This window comes from Denticeps clupeoides, chromosome 2 (genome assembly GCF_900700375.1).
Source record: "Denticeps clupeoides chromosome 2, fDenClu1.1, whole genome shotgun sequence".
NCBI classification, from domain to species: Eukaryota; Metazoa; Chordata; class Actinopteri; order Clupeiformes; family Denticipitidae; genus Denticeps; species Denticeps clupeoides.
The window spans coordinates 4332960-4352609 of record NC_041708.1 but is presented as its reverse complement, the minus strand read 5'-3'; the positions used below and the strand labels follow the sequence as shown (position 1 = coordinate 4352609).

Here is a 19650-nt window from a genome sequence, read left to right as displayed (position 1 = left end):
ACTGCTCCCTGGGTGCTTGGCTGCCCACTAAGGGTGACGGTGAAAAGCAGGACACATTTCGTTGTGTGAACCATGTGCTGTGCTGCAGTGTATCACAATGACAACCACTTCACTTTGTTTTTCAGTTGGTGGTTCTATTTAATAAGTATGAATTTAAGTCGCACAATAACAAAGTAAACAAAAAAAGACTAGAGGAAAATGTACATTTGAGTTTTTTTTTTTTTTTTTTGTGCTGGATGCAGAGCATTTACTTCCAGAGTTTCTTGATGGACATATTCTTCTCACTGTCTTTCTGCATGACCTGTTGCAGAGAAAGAGAAGATTTCGGTTAGCTTGAACAGACACCAAAAGACAGACATTTCTGAACACAGCAAAAGTTGCTACAGAAGCATAAACAAGCATCATTGGAATAATAAAATATGTTTTCATAATAATGTATAAATTGCAACAGCCATTAAAATCGCAACACCCATACATAAATAGTTTATTTGAAACATAAATAATTCTGTTTTAATCACCCACCATTTTAAACATGTGATGTAGAGTTTCAGACTAGGGTTTTCACATGAGCAAAGCAGGAGAAAAGAAAAAACAAACCAACCTTAGCCACCGCCATCTCAAAATCCTCCTGGGTGACGTGCACTCTCCTCTCCCGAAGGGCGTACATCCCAGCCTCTGTGCAGACACCCTGTTGCCAAGGAAACACGTCTTAGACCACCCCTCCCCTACTGCATTGCTGTAGAGCGAACAGGCTGGGTTCTACAGCAGGGACGCTCACCTTGACTTCAGCGCCAGACGCCCCGGGCATCAGCTCCGCGATCTTGCGCAGGTTTATGCCACGTGTCAGGTTCATCTTGCGAGAGTGAATCTTAAGGATGTCCAGACGAGCCTGGCAAGGTTTAACCGTGATTAAAATGTTAACATAGCACACTGCCAAATTACAAAATCTCTTTTAAAATATATTCAAATCACATCTGTGGTGCATAAAACACTTACTACTCTCAATCTTTTGCTAATTGGAAATATGATCAAGAATAGACGGATAATTGAGCACTAGCTAATGAAGCTGTTGGTCCTGTACACTAACCTCCTCATTGGGAGGAGGAAATTCAATCTTCCTGTCAATACGACCGGGCCGGAGCAGTGCTGAGTCCAGAATGTCAATGCGGTTGGTGGCCATGATAACCTGGACAAACAAAAGGATAGACACAAAGCAGAATATTTAAGAATAGTGGTATAAGTGGTGGAAGATGAACCTAAAGTCCTTACTGAGTTCACATATTAATCTGATAAACGGTGAATTAGGTACTAATCACCAGCCTATTGTACAGTTAAAAGGGACAAAAAGCATAATATGAAAAAAGTCTGCTTGATTGAATTGTGTGATATGCTCAACATAGCTGATACAAAAATATGGAGACCTTTCTATGACACACGAGTGGTGTGTTATACCTTGATGTTCTTGGTGGCCTCAAAGCCATCCAGCTGGTTCAGGAGCTCGAGCATGGTCCTTTGAACCTCACTGTCACCCCCTGAGCCCCCCTCCAGACGGGATGAGCCAATGGAGTCAATTTCATCCATAAAAATGATGGAGGGAGCGTGTTCCCTAGCCATGACGAAAAGCTCACGCACCATACGGGCTCCTGGGGTACACACACACACAGAAAACATAAAAGCCGGACTAAGATAAGATGATCCTTTATTAGTCCTGCAAGTGGGAAATTTACATTATACCAGAGCATAAAGTGGAGAGTATAAGAGCAACAACAAAAAAAAATAGATAGCATAAAGAATCTGCAGACAATATATAACGTTCACTATACAAATAAATAAAATTGTGGTTGAGCATTAAGTGTAAAAAAAATTGTTTATGTCTGTTCATACAATATACATATGTACAGAGTGGACATCTATATGCACATAAGAAGATCATGATTGTGTATGGATGTGTGTTGGATGTGTGACATGACAAAAATCTGACAAAACATTATGATCATTAAGACCTATGACTAACACAGAGCAGGCCACAACAGATGCCAGAAGCAAGCAAGTTGCGAGGTGGTTGGTCCATTCTACTGGGCCTGAACTCACCCTCTCCAATGAACTTCTGCACCAACTCAGAGCCAGACACCCGGATGAAGGTGCAGTCTGTGTGGTGGGCAACAGCTCGGGCCAACAGAGTCTTCCCTGTTCCAGGAGGTCCATACAGCAACACACCCTACGAGGAAACAAACATCACCGTTCAGCTACAGAAATAGAGCGAACATCACCAAATCAACATGACAATAAGAATAATATTGTTATTAAAAAAAAAAAAAAAAAAAAAGCCTCCTTAAATATTGATAGTCATAATTAATTGGGGCAGTGGTGGCCTAGCGGTTAAGGAAGTGGCCCTGTAATCAGAAGGTTGCCAGTTCGAATCCCGATCTGCTAAGGTGCCACTGAGCAAAGCACCGTCCCCACACACTGCTCCCCAGGCACCTGTCATGGCTGCCCACTGCTCACTTTGGATGATGGGTTAAAAGCAGAGGACACATTTTGTTGTGTGCACCATGTGCTGTGAATCACAATCATTTCACTTTCACTAATCACCATACTGTATAAATGCTCTAACATAAGACAGCCAAGTCATTTTAGAAACCATGGCAACATACTGAGTGTACAGCAAGCACATGTGTCGAATAGAAAACCCACCTTTGGCTGCGCAATGCCCAGCGCTTCGAACAGTTCCGGGTGCTTCACGGGCAGCTCAATTACTTCCTTGATCTCCTTGATTTGCTTATCAAGTCCACCAATCATCTCATAGGTGGAGTCGGGCACTTTCTCTACCATCATGAGGGAGACGAGCGGGTCCACTTTATTGGGCAGAATCTTGTGAAGCGTGTAGCTGTCGTTGCGCAGAGCCACACGGCAATTAGGAGTTACCTGATTAGCAGAAACAAGAAGAACGCTAATGATGAGATGATTCATGTTGCTATGATTAATTTTGATGCATATACAATGAATCTGGTTTTAAAAAAAGTCATAAAAAGACAATTTACATTGTCTACATCTTCAGGAATTTACAGACAAATCTTACATCGTTTATGTCGATGTTCTTATCCACGTCGACCACAAACTTTCCCTCAGGATGCACCTATGGAGCAGAACACAGATTGCTGCATTTACTGTACAATTTAGTTAAATGCCTTTATTGTCATTGCACAAGTTAGTACAACGAAATTGAGGTTCTGCCCAACAAAAAAAAGAAAAAAAAAAGAAGAAGAAATAAATACAAATCTTTTCAGGAGTGTGCAAAACAAGCAGAACGAGTGAGGTCGTGTACTGGTGTGAATTGTAGTATGACGTAATGTAGCAGCAGCAGAGCACACACAGTATGTGTATGTTTGAGGGTTATGTTTTTGAGTTAATGAGTGCCTTTGCCTGGTTGTAAAATTGGTCATTCAGTCTATTTGTTCATGACCTCCACGCCCTCAACCTCCTGCCAGACGGCAGCATCTGAAAACACCCCATGTACCGGGTGTGTGCAGTCTCTATCGATGCTGCGTGCCTTCTAGGGACAGCGGGTGCTGTAGAGGTCCTTTAGGGAAGGAACAGTGTGACCGATGACTTTTCGCCTGCCATCACGCAGCTCGGGTGCCACACAGAGATACAATACGTCAGCAGCTCCTTCCTCAGATCAACTCTACTGAGAAAACGGAGCCACTGTTGGGCCGAGGTGATTAAGTCAGGGGACTCACCTTGACTAGTACTTTCTTTTTGTCCATGGCTCTCACCACCTCCCCAACATAGGAGCCCTGCTCCTGCAGCAGCTGCAGCTCCTCTCTGAGAAGGCGCACTGCACAAACAAGGGTCAATCACAGGGTCACATGCTGAACACAAAGATACAGCATCAATTGAAGCCTCTAAAACTATACATATATATAAAAAAAACTGATATTGTTCCAGTGTATTTATATTAAATTTTCTGACACCCACCCGGCTTGGAGACTTGTGCTTTTCACAAAAAAAAAAAAGAAAATCCCCTCATTTTAATTGTAACCGTTATCTTCGAGTACTTGGTACCAACCTCACCCTTCACCCCCTAATTAAACTTCATACCTTTAGCGTTGAGTTCGTTCCTCTGGGCCTGCAGGCGTCTCAGGTTCTGGCTCTTCTCGTTCACGGTCAGCTGTCGTGCAAGAAGAGCGTCACAGAGCGTTCACAGAGGATCGTTCAGCATTAAAAGCGCACCAAGCAAGGCGCGTCCTCACCTGCAACTCCTCGATTTTAGACATGTAGTATTGCCGGAGGCCCGTACCTCCTTTGTTGTCTTCCACATCCATCTGTTATTACAAAAATTGAACGTATAATAATTAATCACACTGGCCTTGTCATTAAACACGAAACGGTTGCGCCGCTGCCAGCTCTCCGACTCGTCATGTAATTGGGCCCAAAGGCTCCACATGCGAAGTTAATGAAGGTTTAAAAACAGAGTTACACCGAACAGCGCGTGACGGAGAAGCCATTCGTCTTGTGGCCCGGTACGATGAGACAGCAAACCCGCAAACACGACGCGCCTGACAGCAATACTGTGCCGGCGGGGCCGAGAGATGACCGTACAATTGCGCGCAATTATAAGTGGCTGCAAACAATCACAAACACCCGCCTGCTCATAAGAAACATGCACATAGCGTTCGATTTAAAACCGCTTACATGATCCATTCCGTCGAGCGCCATTTTGGAACCTTTCGATGACGTATAAATACTTCCGCTACATGACAGGAGACCTTGAAGACAGTACTTCCGGTCAGGCACGTTCTCGTCAAAATAAAAGTTTCACACACATACACACTTTACGGGCAGCCTATTTACAATACAAAATTTAATATACGTAGATTTTTTGGAGCCCGTGATTTTAATATACTCATTAAATCTTAAATCTAAACCAAGAAAACCACGATTGCCTCAAGGTGAACTGAATTGGTTGAGATGTCAATTTAGTTTAATCATCTTGCTTAGTATAACTTTTATTTTGGTTCAGCACATTATTGTTATAGTTGTTTATTTCACTTGGTGCTGAAGAAGTCTGAAATGTTGTTGTTGCTCATTACAAGTTTGGGAAGAAAAAACACAAATTCTTTTACATAAATGGCATGTTTCATTTACCAGAATCTATCAGAATTCTTTGGAACAACTTTATGCTCTAATTATGTGCGTTCCAATATAATGACTTTAATGTGTTCAGTCCCCCAGTATCTTTTTGTACTTTCTCTTTTTTTCTTGACAATAATCACCTGGCTCACAGCTAAGAGTTTTAAGCTTGAAGTGGTTAAAGTGAACTTAATATGTACACAAGCACAAACAGTGTGCACCTTGGTCAGGTTAAACCAGACTGGCCTGTTCAACGCCCCTCTCTTCCTTAACACCAGGGCCTTTTCCAAAGCAGCACACACTGGAGCCCATAACAGCATGTCAGATTGCTATCTACAGCATACAGGCCTCAACAAATTCTTCAAGTAACGTGAGCAGTCAACTGGAGCCGGTCGAGCTTTTTGAAAGACTCACCCAAAATACAAGGCAACTTCCCATTACAAAACACACAAAAGATTTTTTAATAACTATATAAAACATAACCATTTAAACATGCAAAGTATTTCACAAAACCTTGAACCCACATTTCAAGCAGTAAAAGGCATAAAACAGTTGCATTTAACAAATGATTGTAAACTAAAACCACAGGATGATTGTACTTTGCAAACAAACAAAAAAAAAAAGAGAAAGAAAGATCATTGAGCAGTAGCTGCATAACAAAAACTAGAAGGTCAAATAACATTTCACTTGCATTTCATTGTGGACCTGCCTATAAAAACTCCACTTTGGCTCAAACTGAAAATAAAAGGACTTACGGAATGTTTTTTTTTTTTATGTAAAAATGTTTGCTGTAAACCTGACTAAAAAAAAACAAAACAAAAAAAAACACCAATCATAAAGAAAAATAGGTTCTTTTTTCACACAATTAACAGCAAAGTCAGGCACAATGTGATGCCATGACAACTCCACATAACACTCTGTAAACAGTGAGAGCAGAAAACTCCCACCAGGAGTCCCGGATCCAGTCCCCCTGCTGTAGGAAAGACCTGAATTCCATCTGAACTCGGAGCTCAGTTGGTTTCCCGAGTTCAACCTGGATTGTTAAGCGTTACAGAGTGTTGTTTTTGGCAAACACCTTCTTGCAATGGAGCGAACAGCTGCATGCAGTTCAGTGCTTGGCAGAAAAGGGCTGGCAGCAGAAGAAAACTTCAAACATTTGGTCCACAGGCAAACAAAAAAAAAAATCTAACACAACAACCATAAATCATTTTATTAATTATCATTTAAATTGGTTTTGATTTGGTTGCAATGATGTTTAAGAAAATTCCAGTCAAAACGCGATCTGTTCATGCCTGTCGTGAATCAGGATGTATAAAGGCAGGGCTTATGCGGTGAATGGGAGGGGCTCAGTTTGCAGGGGTCCAATCAGTTGCCTAGGTTAGTCTGATGCCCAGAACCTGTTCCAGCTCCTGTCTCCTCTGTTGAACCTAAACACCACACACACACATTGATTAAAACACACTTCTTGCAAGTCCTTCCCAGGTGCAAAAAGCACACACCCTAAACACAACACAATCAGCTGCTTATCATGTTATACTGCGATTACTCCACATTGACCTACCTTAGAAAAGACATATCTGCCCACAGCTTCGGGGACCCAGGGTGCGTCATAAAAGTCCGATCTGCGCTCCTCCTCAGGGTTTCCGGTCACATCGGCCATTAGCTAGACGATACAAATACCCAGTGAGTGTTCAGATCCATAATTGTGAGACTAATGTGGTGGTCTGGTGCTCCAGTGCTTTCGTCCCACATTGCAGTAGGCGACAGGACAAAATTCACCTTGAGGTCTCTGCTCTGGGACTTGAGCCAGTCATGGATGAACTCCTGCGGGTTGCTGCTGAAGCTCAGCATGAAGTCCCTCTGGGTCTTCAGCTGGTTGATGGACTCAATGGTCTCGTGGATCTGCGAAGAAAAAAAAATTTAATCGGCCAAGCCAGTAATGCTTTTAATTCAACTTTCGATGAGCCCATCTGCCCATCCTCGCCTGGTTACTGGAGTTACTAAAGACATTAACAACAGAAAGGTGTGGTCAATTCTTAAAATTATGCATACAACAGACAGCCTGAAGAAAAGCAGTTGTTAAGACAGACATGACATGAAAGTTTTCACCACCCATGTTCATTTATTTGGTAAAATATGAGACAGGCAACAGCATCTTTCATGTTAATGGTTCTCAATGATGACAGTGCGCCTGGCCTATATTTTCCCTTCATACCTGTTAAAAAGAAAATAAAAAGTCTATTTCGTACTTTACAATGTCCCGATGTCTGATAGAACAGACTCGCGTGTTCCTTTCTTCAATCATCTGAAGATGATGCAACCCCAAGACCAGGACAGACTGACCTTAATTTCTAGGCCTGCGATCTCCTGCTGGTTGGTAGTGGACGACAGGAAGCTGGTCATCTGGACCTTCAGCGGGTCGTCCACCTCTACATCAATGTCAAAGCAGGCCGTCTTCTTCTGGTCGTTGGGGTCCACGCTGCGAGGTGCAAGGATCAGAGTTACACACACACACACAAAAAAAAAAAAAAAAAAACGCAAACGACGCAGAACAGGGAATAATGCGGTGCACCCGGCAACAGAGGAGACGCAGACCTGATGATGTGGTTGATGACGATGGGGTCCGGATGCTGGAGAAGCCCCGCCAGTTTCATGGGGATTTCCGAGAACCTCATACGGGTGCAGGCAAAGATCTGCAACAACGCACGCTTCGTTTACGCCACAGTCAAATGTCTGGACATATCTGACAATTATGGAGACTAATATGGTGCCAACAAATATTCAGTATTTGTTGTGTCAGGAGAAAGTGAAGTATGGTCGATGAATCTGTTCCCCCCCCCCCAAAGTCGCCTCTTCTGCTTTGTTCACTATAGTCATCATCAAAAGCCGTTGATGAGATGCTCATTAACATGAGTGAATGGTAAGAAAGTGTTCAGTATAAACCTTCAGGACTATTGGAAACCGCCCCCATTTTCTAACTTAAGGTGGTGGAGAGAAGCCGAACGTTTGAAATGCTGCCATCACAGCAAAAGCTGGTTTGGAGAGACGCAAATGTTCAACTTTTTGTCTTGTTTGCTTTTTTTTTTTGTTTATTACATAACCTCACGTGTGTTATTTCATAGTCCCCTGTCTTCAGTCTTGTTCTATAATGTAAAAACTGAGAACAGACTTGAGAACCTTGCATGGCAGTTGCCATTAAAATGAAATCAGTGTTCATAAAGAACGGGAAGTGAAGAGTGTTGGCGGGGATCGTGCCTTTCTGAACAAGAAGTTGCAGTTGATGTACTCTTTCTCATGACTGTCCTGCAGCTTGTTGTTTTTGATGTAGAGCCACAGCGCCTGCATGATGCTGGCCCTCGTCTGCGTGTGGACGCCCAGTAGCTGTGCCAGCCGGTGGTCCAGCTTATACTGCGGAGGCTGAAACGTGATCAAAAAATCACGGTAAGCGCACGCTAGAGGCTGTGTGACGTTTTTCAAAAGAATTTCACTTGTCTTATTTGTGAGGTTTGATTGTCCATAATGTCATTACTCACTCCTCAAGCAGGGCTTCATGGTCATATTTATATTTTCAACAATATTAGTGAGAGCTAGACTTACAGAGCTGGGTTTCATAAAAAAAAAAAAAATAAACTTTTGATTTCAGATCCCAGATACTGGTGACCTGGTGGTGAGGGCATTACCTGATGGTCCAGCATTAAGAGCAGCGTGCACTTCACGCTCACGTCCCCCGGCCTTTTCACCTGGAAGCCGTCGGTCTCCTGCGTGGTCGGCATGCGGTGCCACTGCGGACAGAACGGCCGTTATTTCACCGGCACGCGTCGCCTAAATGGATATAGTTTTGGATGGGGGTTAAATACACACCTCCACCAGATGGTTGTCTGGACCGTACAGCTCCTTGTCCAGCTCGATAACCAGGCTCTTGAAGAAAGAAGAAAACTTCCTCTTCTGTTTCGCCAACTTACAAAAAAAAAAAAAAAAAAAAAAAAAAAAAAAAAAGATTATTGCAGATTATGAACAAAAGACGTTCCATATTCACTGGGCATGGTGATGCAATTCAGCCCCCTGAACTGAGTGCACCCCCAGCCAGTAAGAATTTACCCTCACACCCTCCCTCCCTCAAACACCCGCCTCCCACACACGAGGGAGAAAAGAAAAAAAGTTCAATACATCTGGTTTCTAGGGTGTCAGCCAAGGACAGGACACAAGCCAGTGCAGAGTGCAAAAAAAAAAAAAAAATATCCAAAGACACGGTTAGACAAGTCCCAGTCCGATACCCGAAGATGTGAAACATACACTCTACATTCCGTAACCCACCACGACAGACATTTCAGTTTTAGCAGTTCGGAGAGCTGCTCACACACACACACACACACACACACACACACACACACACACACACACACACATATATAAAAACACACAATTAAGTTTTAAATATGCTTGAGGTGAAGGGGTGGTAGTGGTCTAGTGGGTAACACACTATACGAACCAGAAGACCCGGGTTCAAATCCCACTTACTACCATTGTGTCCCTGAGCAAGACACTTAACCCGGAGTGTCTCTGTAACTACTGATTAAAAGACGCTCGGGATTTAGGGCGTCTGATAAAATACTGAGCACATTGCCATATATGTATTTATAAAAGTTAAAGTAAATATTTAACGTAAATAAAAGAGTGTACATAGAGTACTTTTTTCTAAATGCCGACATGGAACAGTACTTCAGGGTTGTGTAGAAATGCCAAACACTGAAAACAAGGAGAAGAAAGTTAGAAATGAATTCTCTCACTGCACACAGACACTTACATCCTCCAGTAGTTTGCCTTCCACTCTGAGTTCCCAAGATGCCACTTTCTCTGCCTCTTCTCCTTCTGGTTTTGCTGGGGTGTAGGTGTTGGATATGAAGACCCGCAGCTTGCGCTTTTGCTGTAAGGAATGATGTAAAATTGGAATTCGACTCCCAGTTCCTCCTGAGATGTCTTCTCAGCCAGTCTCCGGAACACACAATTACTGACCCACTTAGGGTCAAAACAGGACCAAGAACGTAACCCAAGCGTTTGGAGAACCATACCGTTATTGGCTTTTTGATGGCCTCCTGGATCTCCATGCGCTTGCGAGCGATGGTCTGGTCCAGCTTCCTCTCGAATGCCAGAAGGTCCATGTAGGCCTGAGACTCCGGAACCAGGTCTCTTATCTAACATCAAACCACACCAGTCGGTTAATCTGTGTCTGCCTGACTCTAGAAATGTTTTATTTTATTTTTTAAAATCAGATTACGACTCACTCTCTGCGGGAGAACTTTGTCCGCAAGCTTTCGCCTCTTGCCTCTAAAATCAGAAGAAAGGTTTTCACAGATCACTTCTTCTGGGCTTGTTCACTCATATAAAGCCGACAACAACAGCAACACCAGCTCGTATCACCTTTCCTTTTGTGCCACCATGTACGCTCGGCAAAATGCACACATGCACTGCTGGGAAAAGGCACAATGCACACATGAATTATGGGCCGAGCTGCGCCCATCGCTTTTGTAGGGAATTGTTCGGCGTGTTGGCAAAGCGTCCGTCCCCCGGGGCAGAGACATACACTGGAGTCATGAGATCTCTTTTGGGGTTTAAGATTCCTTTGTTTCGGCACCACGCCTCCGGAGCGCATAAGCCTCTGGAGGGAACACATATGGTCTACATCACTGAGAGCTGCTCCCGCCCCCCCCTTGCCTTTCTCTCGTTCTTTGCTGGCTGAGGAGTGCCAAACGATGGTTCAAATGTCAAGATAAGCACAAGCTGGACCAATCAGGAGCTGCCATGTGGTCGGGAGATAACTCCTTGTGATACACAGCCAGCACAGCACATGGTGCACACTGCATTTAACCCACCACCCATGGCAGTGGGTAGCCATGAAAGGCGCCCGGGGAGCAGTGTGTGGGGATGGTGCTTTGCTCAGTGGCACCTTGGGCGGCTCGGGATTCAAACTAGCAACCTTCCGATTACGGGTCCGTTTCCTTGCCTACAAGGCCACCACTGCCCGAGGGTTACCGTTCCCGCTCGACACTCACCCTCGCCTTGCACCCATCAGACCTGGCTGCTGATGGGGCTGCAGCAGCCTCTTCCTGTTCGGGTCCATTGGAGATGGCGGCATCGCAGGCCGCATGGGGACGCTCGCTCCATAGGATGGCCCAGGTATGGGCGCCCCCATGGACCCCATGCCAGGCATAGGGACCCCTCTGCTGGGCGGCATACCGTGGCGCTGTTGACAAGGATGGGTGGCTTAACAACGGTTATGACAGCTTTATAACCAACCATGTTGACCTCTGTCAGCCAAAATAAATAAAAAGCATCAGTAATACTACAACACACTGTCATTAATCTCGATATGCTGCATGGAATTATGTTCAAATTCAGGGATTCATATCGTAAAGCCTTAAACAGGAATGCTGCTCCCAAAGCTTTTTTGTTTCATTTCGTGTCACAATGTTGTCAACATCTGGCAACTAAGCGTTAATATTTCTTTCGATCACGTACCGTGAAATTATATCATCCATTTAGCCAAAAGTAAAAAAAAAAACTCCGTTTGAGTAACCTTACCCCGCGAAAACAACCACGTGACGCGCAACAGCCTTCATACCGTGAAGAGGTCGAACTACTTAACGACACCGAAACGACCACGCGTCCCGTTGCGACACTCGCTGCGCGACGTGGTCACTCGGTTTTCCGGGGGAAGTGACAGTCGCGGCCGTTTAATCTGTCACGAAAGCGCGAACGTTCGCGGTCGCGCTGAAATGCGGAAGTTGGCGCGTCTTTTCTCTCTTTTTCCGAACTTCCTTTAACTAAATAACTACCGAGAACGGGGTTCACGTGCCGCCTGATTGCAGCACTTACGAATGCCCCCCCCCACCACACACACACACCGTAAAAGATTAATTTTTCAGTCGCCATTTAATTTCGCGCCTTACGCAAGGTCGCGCGCGCTAAAAGTAACTCCGCGTGTCGGTACACAAAGGTCGCGGGAACCGCCGCGACGGCCGTACCTGGTGGTAGGGGGGCGCGGAGGCGGGCATCCCTCGGTATCCCGGGCTCGGCTGCATGCCTGGCATCCGCATCCCGCCGCCGTGCGCGGGGCTCATGGGGTTCAGGCTGGGGTTCATCGGGCCACCAGAAGGACCTGGCAGCCCCGGGCGTGTGGCCATAATTGGGAAAAGTCCACACCGCCCCCCCCTCACTCTCCGAAAAAGTTTCTACGCCGTCAACCGGGCGAGGTTCTCCAACGAAACTCTGGGCTCCACCGAAAAAGCGCCGAAAGCGCGCGTTCTCGTGCACTTCCCGTTCCCGAAGCGCGTCCCCGTGCGACGGAACTGTCACCCGCTGTCGAGGCGTCGAAAGACGCGAACGTTCTCCGAGTCGACCACTGGCAACAACCGCGTTAAAGCGCCTCCTCGCGGGTTGCCAGACGCATGGCGTAGAAATCCCCCATTTCCTCGTATCGCTGCTGCTGTAGGATCAGTACTACTTTTTGTAGAACATTTTTTGTTTAACTTAAAATGTTAAATTAATATAAAATTAGGTGAAAACAAAATTTGCCATTGCTTGTAACGTTAAAGTTATTTTTGGAGCAGCCAGTTATTTAGTGAGCACCTATGAAATGAGCCCAGGGAGCTGCCCCATGAAGTCCAAAGTGAAGGATAAATCTATTGGAGGGGACACTTGATAACCAAATAATTTTACATTTATTAGGGCAAAAAAAACGAAAAAAAAAGCATTTTGGAACAGGACAATTGAACAGAGTTAAATACATCTTACCACAATCTTAGACAACTCCAGTGTCTGGACTATGGTTCTGCGAGTTGATGTCCATAGTGGTAAAAACAAAGTGTGATATTGGGGCAGTGGTTAGTGGGTAAGGAAATGAACCTGTAATCAGAAGGCTGGCGATTCGAATCCCAAGGTGCCACTGAGCAAAGCACCTTCCCCATACACTGCTTTCATGGCTGCCCACTGCTGTGCTGCAGTGTTTCACAATGACAATCACTTCCCGTCGTCACTTTTTGGTTCCTCTTTGGAGACGAACACCACCTGAATCACTAAAACATGGCACTGCTTCGCAAACGTGGTTTGACAGTCAGGGCTGCTTCAACATCCATGAATAAACTTTAGAAATGCATTATTGTACAAAACAATAACACCAAAATGGGGCGAAAAACTTGATACAACAATTTCCCTTTATGCAAAACTATGATAACCAAGCACAAGGCCAAAGCTGGGATGACTAAAAAAGTGACCTTAAGATAAGATGATCCTTTATTAGTTCCACAAGTAGGAAATTTAAACTGGTGGGACCTTGCAGAAAATCTTGGTTTTTAACTTCATACACACGACCCTGAGAATTCCGAAGCCTCCAAAACCAAACCAGTCACATCACTAATCCTAAACACGATTGTTAAAGACAAAGAATATCTTTACAAAATTTACAGCATTCAACAAAGTCACATTACACAGACTGCATCAGATTTTTCTTTCTTTTGAGGGGGGATATTCGTATTAATTTAAACTTAAATACTGTTTCAGAAGGGACTTTTAATACAATTCATTCACTGCACACTCAAAAATGACTCCAGGACACGCTAAGGACTTCAGAACTCAGAGACCAATTTATTACACGTGAGGACGTCCACAAGCACTGAACTCGTCGTCAGTATAGCAGCATATCGCCTATTAAAATATTACACAGTTACAGCTGTGGAGATGTATAAACTCCAGACAGACAATGTAAACATCTAATACAGAGGAAAAAGAGAAGAGCCTTAATCCGTAATTATAAAGAACACGTTCCGTCCCCAAGGCAGTCAGTGGTATAATGATCTCGGGACAGATGAAGTTGGTTTTGTGATGCTGGCTGTCACTGGGGTAGAAAAGACGAAGAAGAAGAAGAAGAAGAAAAAAAAAAAAAAAAAAGGTAGTCCTGCTGTAGAAACCAGCATTTTCTCACCCTTAGTGCATGATTTGACTAGATACAGATGACTGTAACATCTAAATAAAAGACAACACTGGATATATGAAAAACAGACAAAAAAAAAAAAAAAAAAAAAACAATAATCACAGAATAAATTCAGTTCTGCTGTCATTTGAAAGAAAGACTACGAAAAATTTAAGTCTTTACTTTTTTTTTTTTTTTTTTAACTATTTTAAAGATGCATATCAGCTCGTCCGCTTGTGCCTTCCTGAGTGCTCTGCGTTGTGCGTTTGCTCTAGCCTACGTGTGTGTGTGTGTGTGTGTGTGTGTGTGTCTCTGGAGGCCAGTCATGGAGCTACACACCAAACAACCCCAGCAATGTGCAAATACTTGAGGAAGGGGAAGAGAAAGAGGGGGAAAAAAGAGAGGAGGAAGAAAAGAAACTTGAAACACTTGTGTAAACTGAATGGCAAGTCGTCCTCCACCCGCTCGTTTGTCCAGTCACCCATCGGCGTTCGACTGGAGTGGCTTGGCACGGCCTTCGCGGCGTCCCGCTTCCCCTGGTCACTGCGAAAAAGTCTCTGTCTCGTAGCAACACACACGGACTCTCCTGGTTCTCTGCGCGGCGTTTTGGACCCAGCAAAGCTGGAGGACAAATGGGGGGATGAAATGTCAAAAACATCATAAACATTTTTACACAAATACAGTATATTAACACATTGCAAGTAAAATATAATCACCTGTAACTATGCATCGTTGTGTTTTCGGGAGTTCAGAATGAGCCCCTTTATTTCTACATAACAGAATAGAATAGAACTTTATTGTCATCGTAGATCATAAAGAACGAGAAGATGGAAGGCTTTCATGTTGTGCGGCCATGGGTGAGAGTGGAATCGAGCAGACAGATCACACTTGCCAAGGAGCTCAGTTCTGGGAAAATTATTTACAGAATTCAGGCAGATTTGTGCAGAATACAAGAATAAAATTTGTCCCCACATAGAGCATCAAAAGAATGCTTTTTTTTTTTTTTTTTTTTTTTTACATTTCAGGTATGGACAAAAAAAACAAAAAACAAACATGATATTTTAAGTGAGCAGTTTAGTATAAATTACAGTTTACTTATGAAATTCATTACAATGTATCTTGATTAAATTATTAGAAAAAAAAAATAGATTTGATCTATTAAAAAAAAAAAAAAAAAAAAAAGACTGTAAAATGGGGATCATCTTCTGCTTGGGTGTACATGGTAAATTTTGGGTGACGCCCCTGACCTTGGGTCCTTGGTACAGGGCGTGGTGGACATTTTAAGCATTTATACCCTGCACGTGCTAAATATCATCTCAAACACAGAATCCTGTTGTTCGGCAGTGGCAAACAGCTGCATTGCCGACTCTGATACAGACAGAAATGAATAATGGGCAGCGGGAAGCGTTTCGGCGTCCGGTGCGTGGACTCACCATTTTTGTGTTTCAGAGACTTGGACCTCCTCGGAGAGTTGGAATTCTGCGTACGGAGAGACAGAGAGAGCAGAATTAGTCCATGAACTACAAGACGAAGCACATCCACACGAGTTGAATTAATAATCGGAGCACGCAAGGATTGAAGAAATACAAATGCAACACAAACTTACCAAGCAACCAGGTGGTTTCAAAGATTGTAAAAGTACCTTATCTGTCTTTCTCTTTTTGGCTGCAAAACAGACATCAGCAGAGTAATAAAATTCGGCAAAATGATCGCATTCCGTAACACAGCTTAACCATTTAGCATCAGATCCGGACGAACTCACCTTTCTTCTCTGCTCCGTAGGACCAGTCATTATCGTTGACGTCGTCGTTGTCTTCCTGGTCACTCTCAGATTTATTTGTGTTGTTACCACTGGCAATTCTGATAAGAGGGGAGAGTTTAAAATCTATTTCCCAATGTTGCTGCGTAAAAACAAGCATTCTAACCAAACATTTTTGTCCACAAATCCAACATGTAAGAAAGTAATACATCTATTTTAACTTTTTTTTTTTTTCCCTTCATTCACACCATCAAATGAGTGAGTAATGAAACTAATAACAATTTATAAACAGTTTAAAAGTGGCAATAATTCCATCTGGATATTAGAAAACTGTCAACATCTACAGAAAACTGGGCTTTATGAAGGTCCGGACAGTGTAGGCCACATTTTTCTACATGTTGTTAAAGGTCTAGGCTCCATCTCCAGCCCACCATCATTACACCAGAGCGTGTAACACAGCAGCTCAACGTAGCATCACATAATATTTTCATTTTGGTCTCTTTGCATTTGGAAAGTGTTTTCCTAAGATCACTTTTCTCTGCGGAAACATATGAGAAGTATGGGGGTTTTGTTTGGAAAAGAGGGATGCATTTGAAGGACCCTCCAATCTGGGACAGTCTCGTCGGGCCACTTACAGTACAGGCCAAAATGTGTTTTCTATATTTTCATGACCATTTACATTGGTAGATTCTCACTGAAGGCATCAAAACTATGAATGAACACATGTGGAGTTATGTACTTAACAAAAAAAGGTGAAATAACTGAAAACATGTTTTATATTCTAGTTTCTTTGCTCTGATTACTGCTTTGCACACTCTTGGCATTCTCTCCATGAGCTTCAAGAGGTCGTCACCTGAAATGCTTCTCCAACAGTCTTGAAGGAGTTCCCAGAGGTGTTTAGCACTTGTTGGGGTTCAGCTCACCCCAAACCATCTGGATTGGGTTCAGGTCCGGTGACTGTGGAGGTCAGGTCTCCACTTTTTGTTAAGTACATAACTCCACATGTGTTCATTCATAGTTTTGATGCCTTCAGTGAGAATCTACCAATGCAAATGGTCATGAAAATAAAGAATGCGAAGGTGTGTCCAAACTTTTGGCCTGTCCTGTATGTCCTCAGAAGGACCGCACCCCAGGATCTGTTTCGGGACGTGAAACTGCCCCCCCTCACCTGCGGCTGGCGATGCGGCTGCTGTTCCTGCCCATGCCCAGGCACTTCTCGAGGTGCGGCGCAAACCGTGACGCTGCGATGCTGCGGCTGCAGTTGGGACACACGCATTCCTTATTCTTCCATTGGTTGTAAACTTGCCCAAATATGTCCACGCCGGGTTGGTCTACGATTTCTTAAAAAAAAAATAAATAAAATAAACGAAAATATATATTTTTTTGTACAAAGTGGCATTTCCACAGTAGATTCAAAAGAAACCGGCCTCTTTCAATTCCGCAAGGTCACTTCGGACCTTGCAGCAGCGACGTTTAGCGTGTCTAAGAGCATCGCAGCTCTGACTGGATTATAGGCGCGGCACGGCTCAGCGCCCTCCGTAATGTGATTCGCGTGTTAAGCTGAGTCACTTCGGCGGCAGGCTCTGCCCCGCTTACGTTTTTCCTGCCGGAAGCAGAATTCGCAGGGCTTCCTTCAATTTGCATTAAAATGGAGAGGACCGATAACCAATCACCAATCTCGGCAATATTGGAATAGGTCCAAACCGCACAACGCCCTCCGCCCGCTCTGCGCAGCTTTATAACCCCTCACCCCCCCACTGGGGAAAAACTGACCAATGGGCATCGTGCTGCATTTTACCACCGACTACGACACCCACACCATTATGACCAGCTGCCTAATATTGAGCAGGTCGTGACCCGGCGAGGCACGTAGCAGATTCATGAAGTCCTGTATTTCATCTGCCCTCCTTGTGTGTGGTACACTGCACGTGTGGACCCAGTTTTATCTAGAACCATCGCGTCATCAAACGAAGACCTTCATCACAACGCGTACCGTACTCCTTCATGCTTTCCTGGTCCGTCTCGTCCAGAAAGAAGTAGCCCTGTTTCACAGCCCGGTGCACCTCGAAGCAGAGGCCGAGGCAGGCGTCCTCCACCAGCTCCGACAGGATGTCCTGGGCGATGCCCTGCAGACCAGGCCACACATTACCCACGCCGTGTCAAAAGCAAGCCGGGAATCCTCCCGCCCCACACCTCCACAGCCGAACGAAGGAAGATCTCACCTCCATCTTACTGTTGTCCAGGCTGGACAGTGCCATCTCCTCCATTTTCATTTGCAAAGACTAAAGGAGGAGACACTGCTGTCTACATATTGCAGCGCAGCAGGCATCGGGTGCTGCAAGCATCCTACAAGGAAGAAGAGGACAAAAATCGTAGTGATTTAAGAAAAAAAAAAAAAAAAAAAAGGGGGGGGATGAGATTACACACAAGCCCGCGCGAAACATGCCCAGCCCGTTCAAAGGTGGCCAGATGCGCACCGACATCGAAGGATCGATAAAAGGGCGTGGGGAGGGGGGACTGCTTCGGAACAATGGCGGCGTCCGGTCATTTCGGAGAACCTGACGAGGGCCGGGGCGGAAAGGCATCGATAAACGAACCGATCGGTGATCGTTACCTGGCGGCCGCCGCGGACGCCGGTGGGCGGTCGCGGCACCGTACAGATAGGCGGACACACACTTTCGTTCAACTTGAAGGTAACGCCGCAGCTGCGGACGCGTTGTAACTGGTCGTAACGCTACAATGTCGCGCCTGTCGCGCTGGCGACCCGGGGTTTCCTTATTCCTGCCGACCAATCAGAGACACGCGGCTGCGACGCGCACCGGAGACGTAATCCGGCGAACGCATTCAGAAATCGCACATTGTGAATAAAGATTCGGACGCGCCCTCGTCCGTCGCTCACCGAGAGATGAATGGGCCGCCGAAGACTCCCAGCCGCCCGTCGCTCATCGGACCGAACCGAAAGCGGCGCGGAAACGTGGCTCGTCGGCGACGGGTTTTCCTGTTCCTCCCTTTCTTTTATCCTCAGTGTTTTTTTCTTGTTCTTCTTCTTCTTCTTTAGACCAGGCGACTCGGCGCGAGTCCCGCCGCTGCCATCGCTTCCACCCGCCGCCTTTCCCCCTCCGCACCGCTCCGCTCCGCTCCGCTCGTCACCAGACCGGGCCAATCGATCGCCAAATCCCCGCTGCAGAGATTTCCCAGCGACAATAGGCCGGTCACGTGACGAGGATTCCCTATTTCAATAAATCAATAGATATATACACGACACCGATACGTTTTTTTTAAAAAGCATAAGCAAATTAATATATTCATTAACACATTTACAAATGTCTTAACAGTTAAAAATAGATTTTTTTTATTATATTGGGTTTGTTGTATTACATTTGTAGGTTTTACTGCGTCGCATTTGTCCCAGTCTTCAGCTCGCTTCATTTAGCGTCTAATAGATTCTAATTACAAATAGAGTTCAAACATAATTTCACTGTTTAATTATGCATCCCAATATTCGTTGACATGTTTGTATTTGTCATAAAAATAACAGAGTTTACAGTCATTTCCACCACAGTACGTGACTCACGTACTGGAGAAAAGAGTATGTTTCATATTCTACTGCAATTCAGCGGTCAAGTAATTTTAAAATAATCATGAACATTTAATGGATTTATTCATTTTACGTTTCCCAGACCAAAATGTAGTTCATGATTTAGCATGCAAACACATTATTAAATAAGCAATACAAAAACTACGAAAGCCTTGTTTTATTTTAACTTATATGTATGCTTTATTAAAATAAATA

The 19650-nt window shown here is 44.5% G+C and overlaps 3 protein-coding genes across 7 annotated transcripts; all 3 read right to left on the bottom strand.

Annotated features, from left to right (window-relative positions):
• Window positions 1-152: 152 nt before the first annotated feature.
• On the bottom strand, window positions 153-4763 carry psmc5 (proteasome 26S subunit, ATPase 5). The gene is made up of 12 exons (XM_028967007.1): window positions 4696-4763; window positions 4254-4325; window positions 4102-4171; window positions 3741-3838; window positions 3080-3136; window positions 2695-2925; window positions 2092-2218; window positions 1453-1643; window positions 1088-1186; window positions 779-889; window positions 602-688; window positions 153-301 (listed from the first exon to the last, which is right to left on the bottom strand). The coding sequence occupies exons 1-12, from the start codon at window positions 4717-4719 to the stop codon at window positions 248-250; spliced, it is 1221 nt and encodes a 406-aa protein (XP_028822840.1). The 5' UTR covers window positions 4720-4763; the 3' UTR covers window positions 153-247.
• Window positions 4764-5564: 801 nt separating this feature from the next.
• Window positions 5565-12535, bottom strand: smarcd2 (SWI/SNF related BAF chromatin remodeling complex subunit D2). 3 transcript variants are annotated; one of them, XM_028966652.1, is made up of 13 exons: window positions 12156-12535; window positions 11184-11374; window positions 10416-10458; window positions 10203-10325; window positions 9938-10057; window positions 8995-9090; window positions 8814-8915; window positions 8389-8550; window positions 7729-7826; window positions 7477-7612; window positions 6913-7035; window positions 6695-6796; window positions 5565-6560 (listed from the first exon to the last, which is right to left on the bottom strand). In XM_028966652.1, exons 1-13 carry the CDS (start codon window positions 12312-12314, stop codon window positions 6507-6509), a joined length of 1509 nt encoding a protein of 502 aa, XP_028822485.1. In that variant the 5' UTR covers window positions 12315-12535; the 3' UTR covers window positions 5565-6506. The 3 variants fall into 3 exon arrangements, with proteins under 3 accessions (XP_028822485.1, XP_028822493.1, XP_028822503.1); XM_028966660.1 differs by lacking the exon at window positions 12156-12535 and adding an exon at window positions 11713-11833; XM_028966670.1 differs by lacking the exon at window positions 12156-12535 and adding an exon at window positions 11650-11673.
• Window positions 12536-14244: 1709 nt separating this feature from the next.
• Window positions 14245-19024, bottom strand: atxn7l3b (ataxin 7 like 3b). 3 transcript variants are annotated; one of them, XM_028969552.1, is made up of 9 exons: window positions 18757-19024; window positions 18080-18203; window positions 17851-17983; window positions 17026-17197; window positions 15861-15958; window positions 15705-15763; window positions 15532-15577; window positions 14815-14867; window positions 14245-14719 (listed from the first exon to the last, which is right to left on the bottom strand). In XM_028969552.1, exons 2-8 carry the CDS (start codon window positions 18128-18130, stop codon window positions 14821-14823), a joined length of 606 nt encoding a protein of 201 aa, XP_028825385.1. In that variant the 5' UTR covers window positions 18131-18203; window positions 18757-19024; the 3' UTR covers window positions 14245-14719; window positions 14815-14820. The 3 variants fall into 3 exon arrangements, with proteins under 3 accessions (XP_028825385.1, XP_028825387.1, XP_028825386.1); XM_028969554.1 differs by having other exon boundaries at window positions 15741-15763; window positions 18757-19023; XM_028969553.1 differs by lacking the exon at window positions 18757-19024 and adding an exon at window positions 18472-18626.
• Between the last annotated feature and the right edge of the window lie 626 nt (window positions 19025-19650).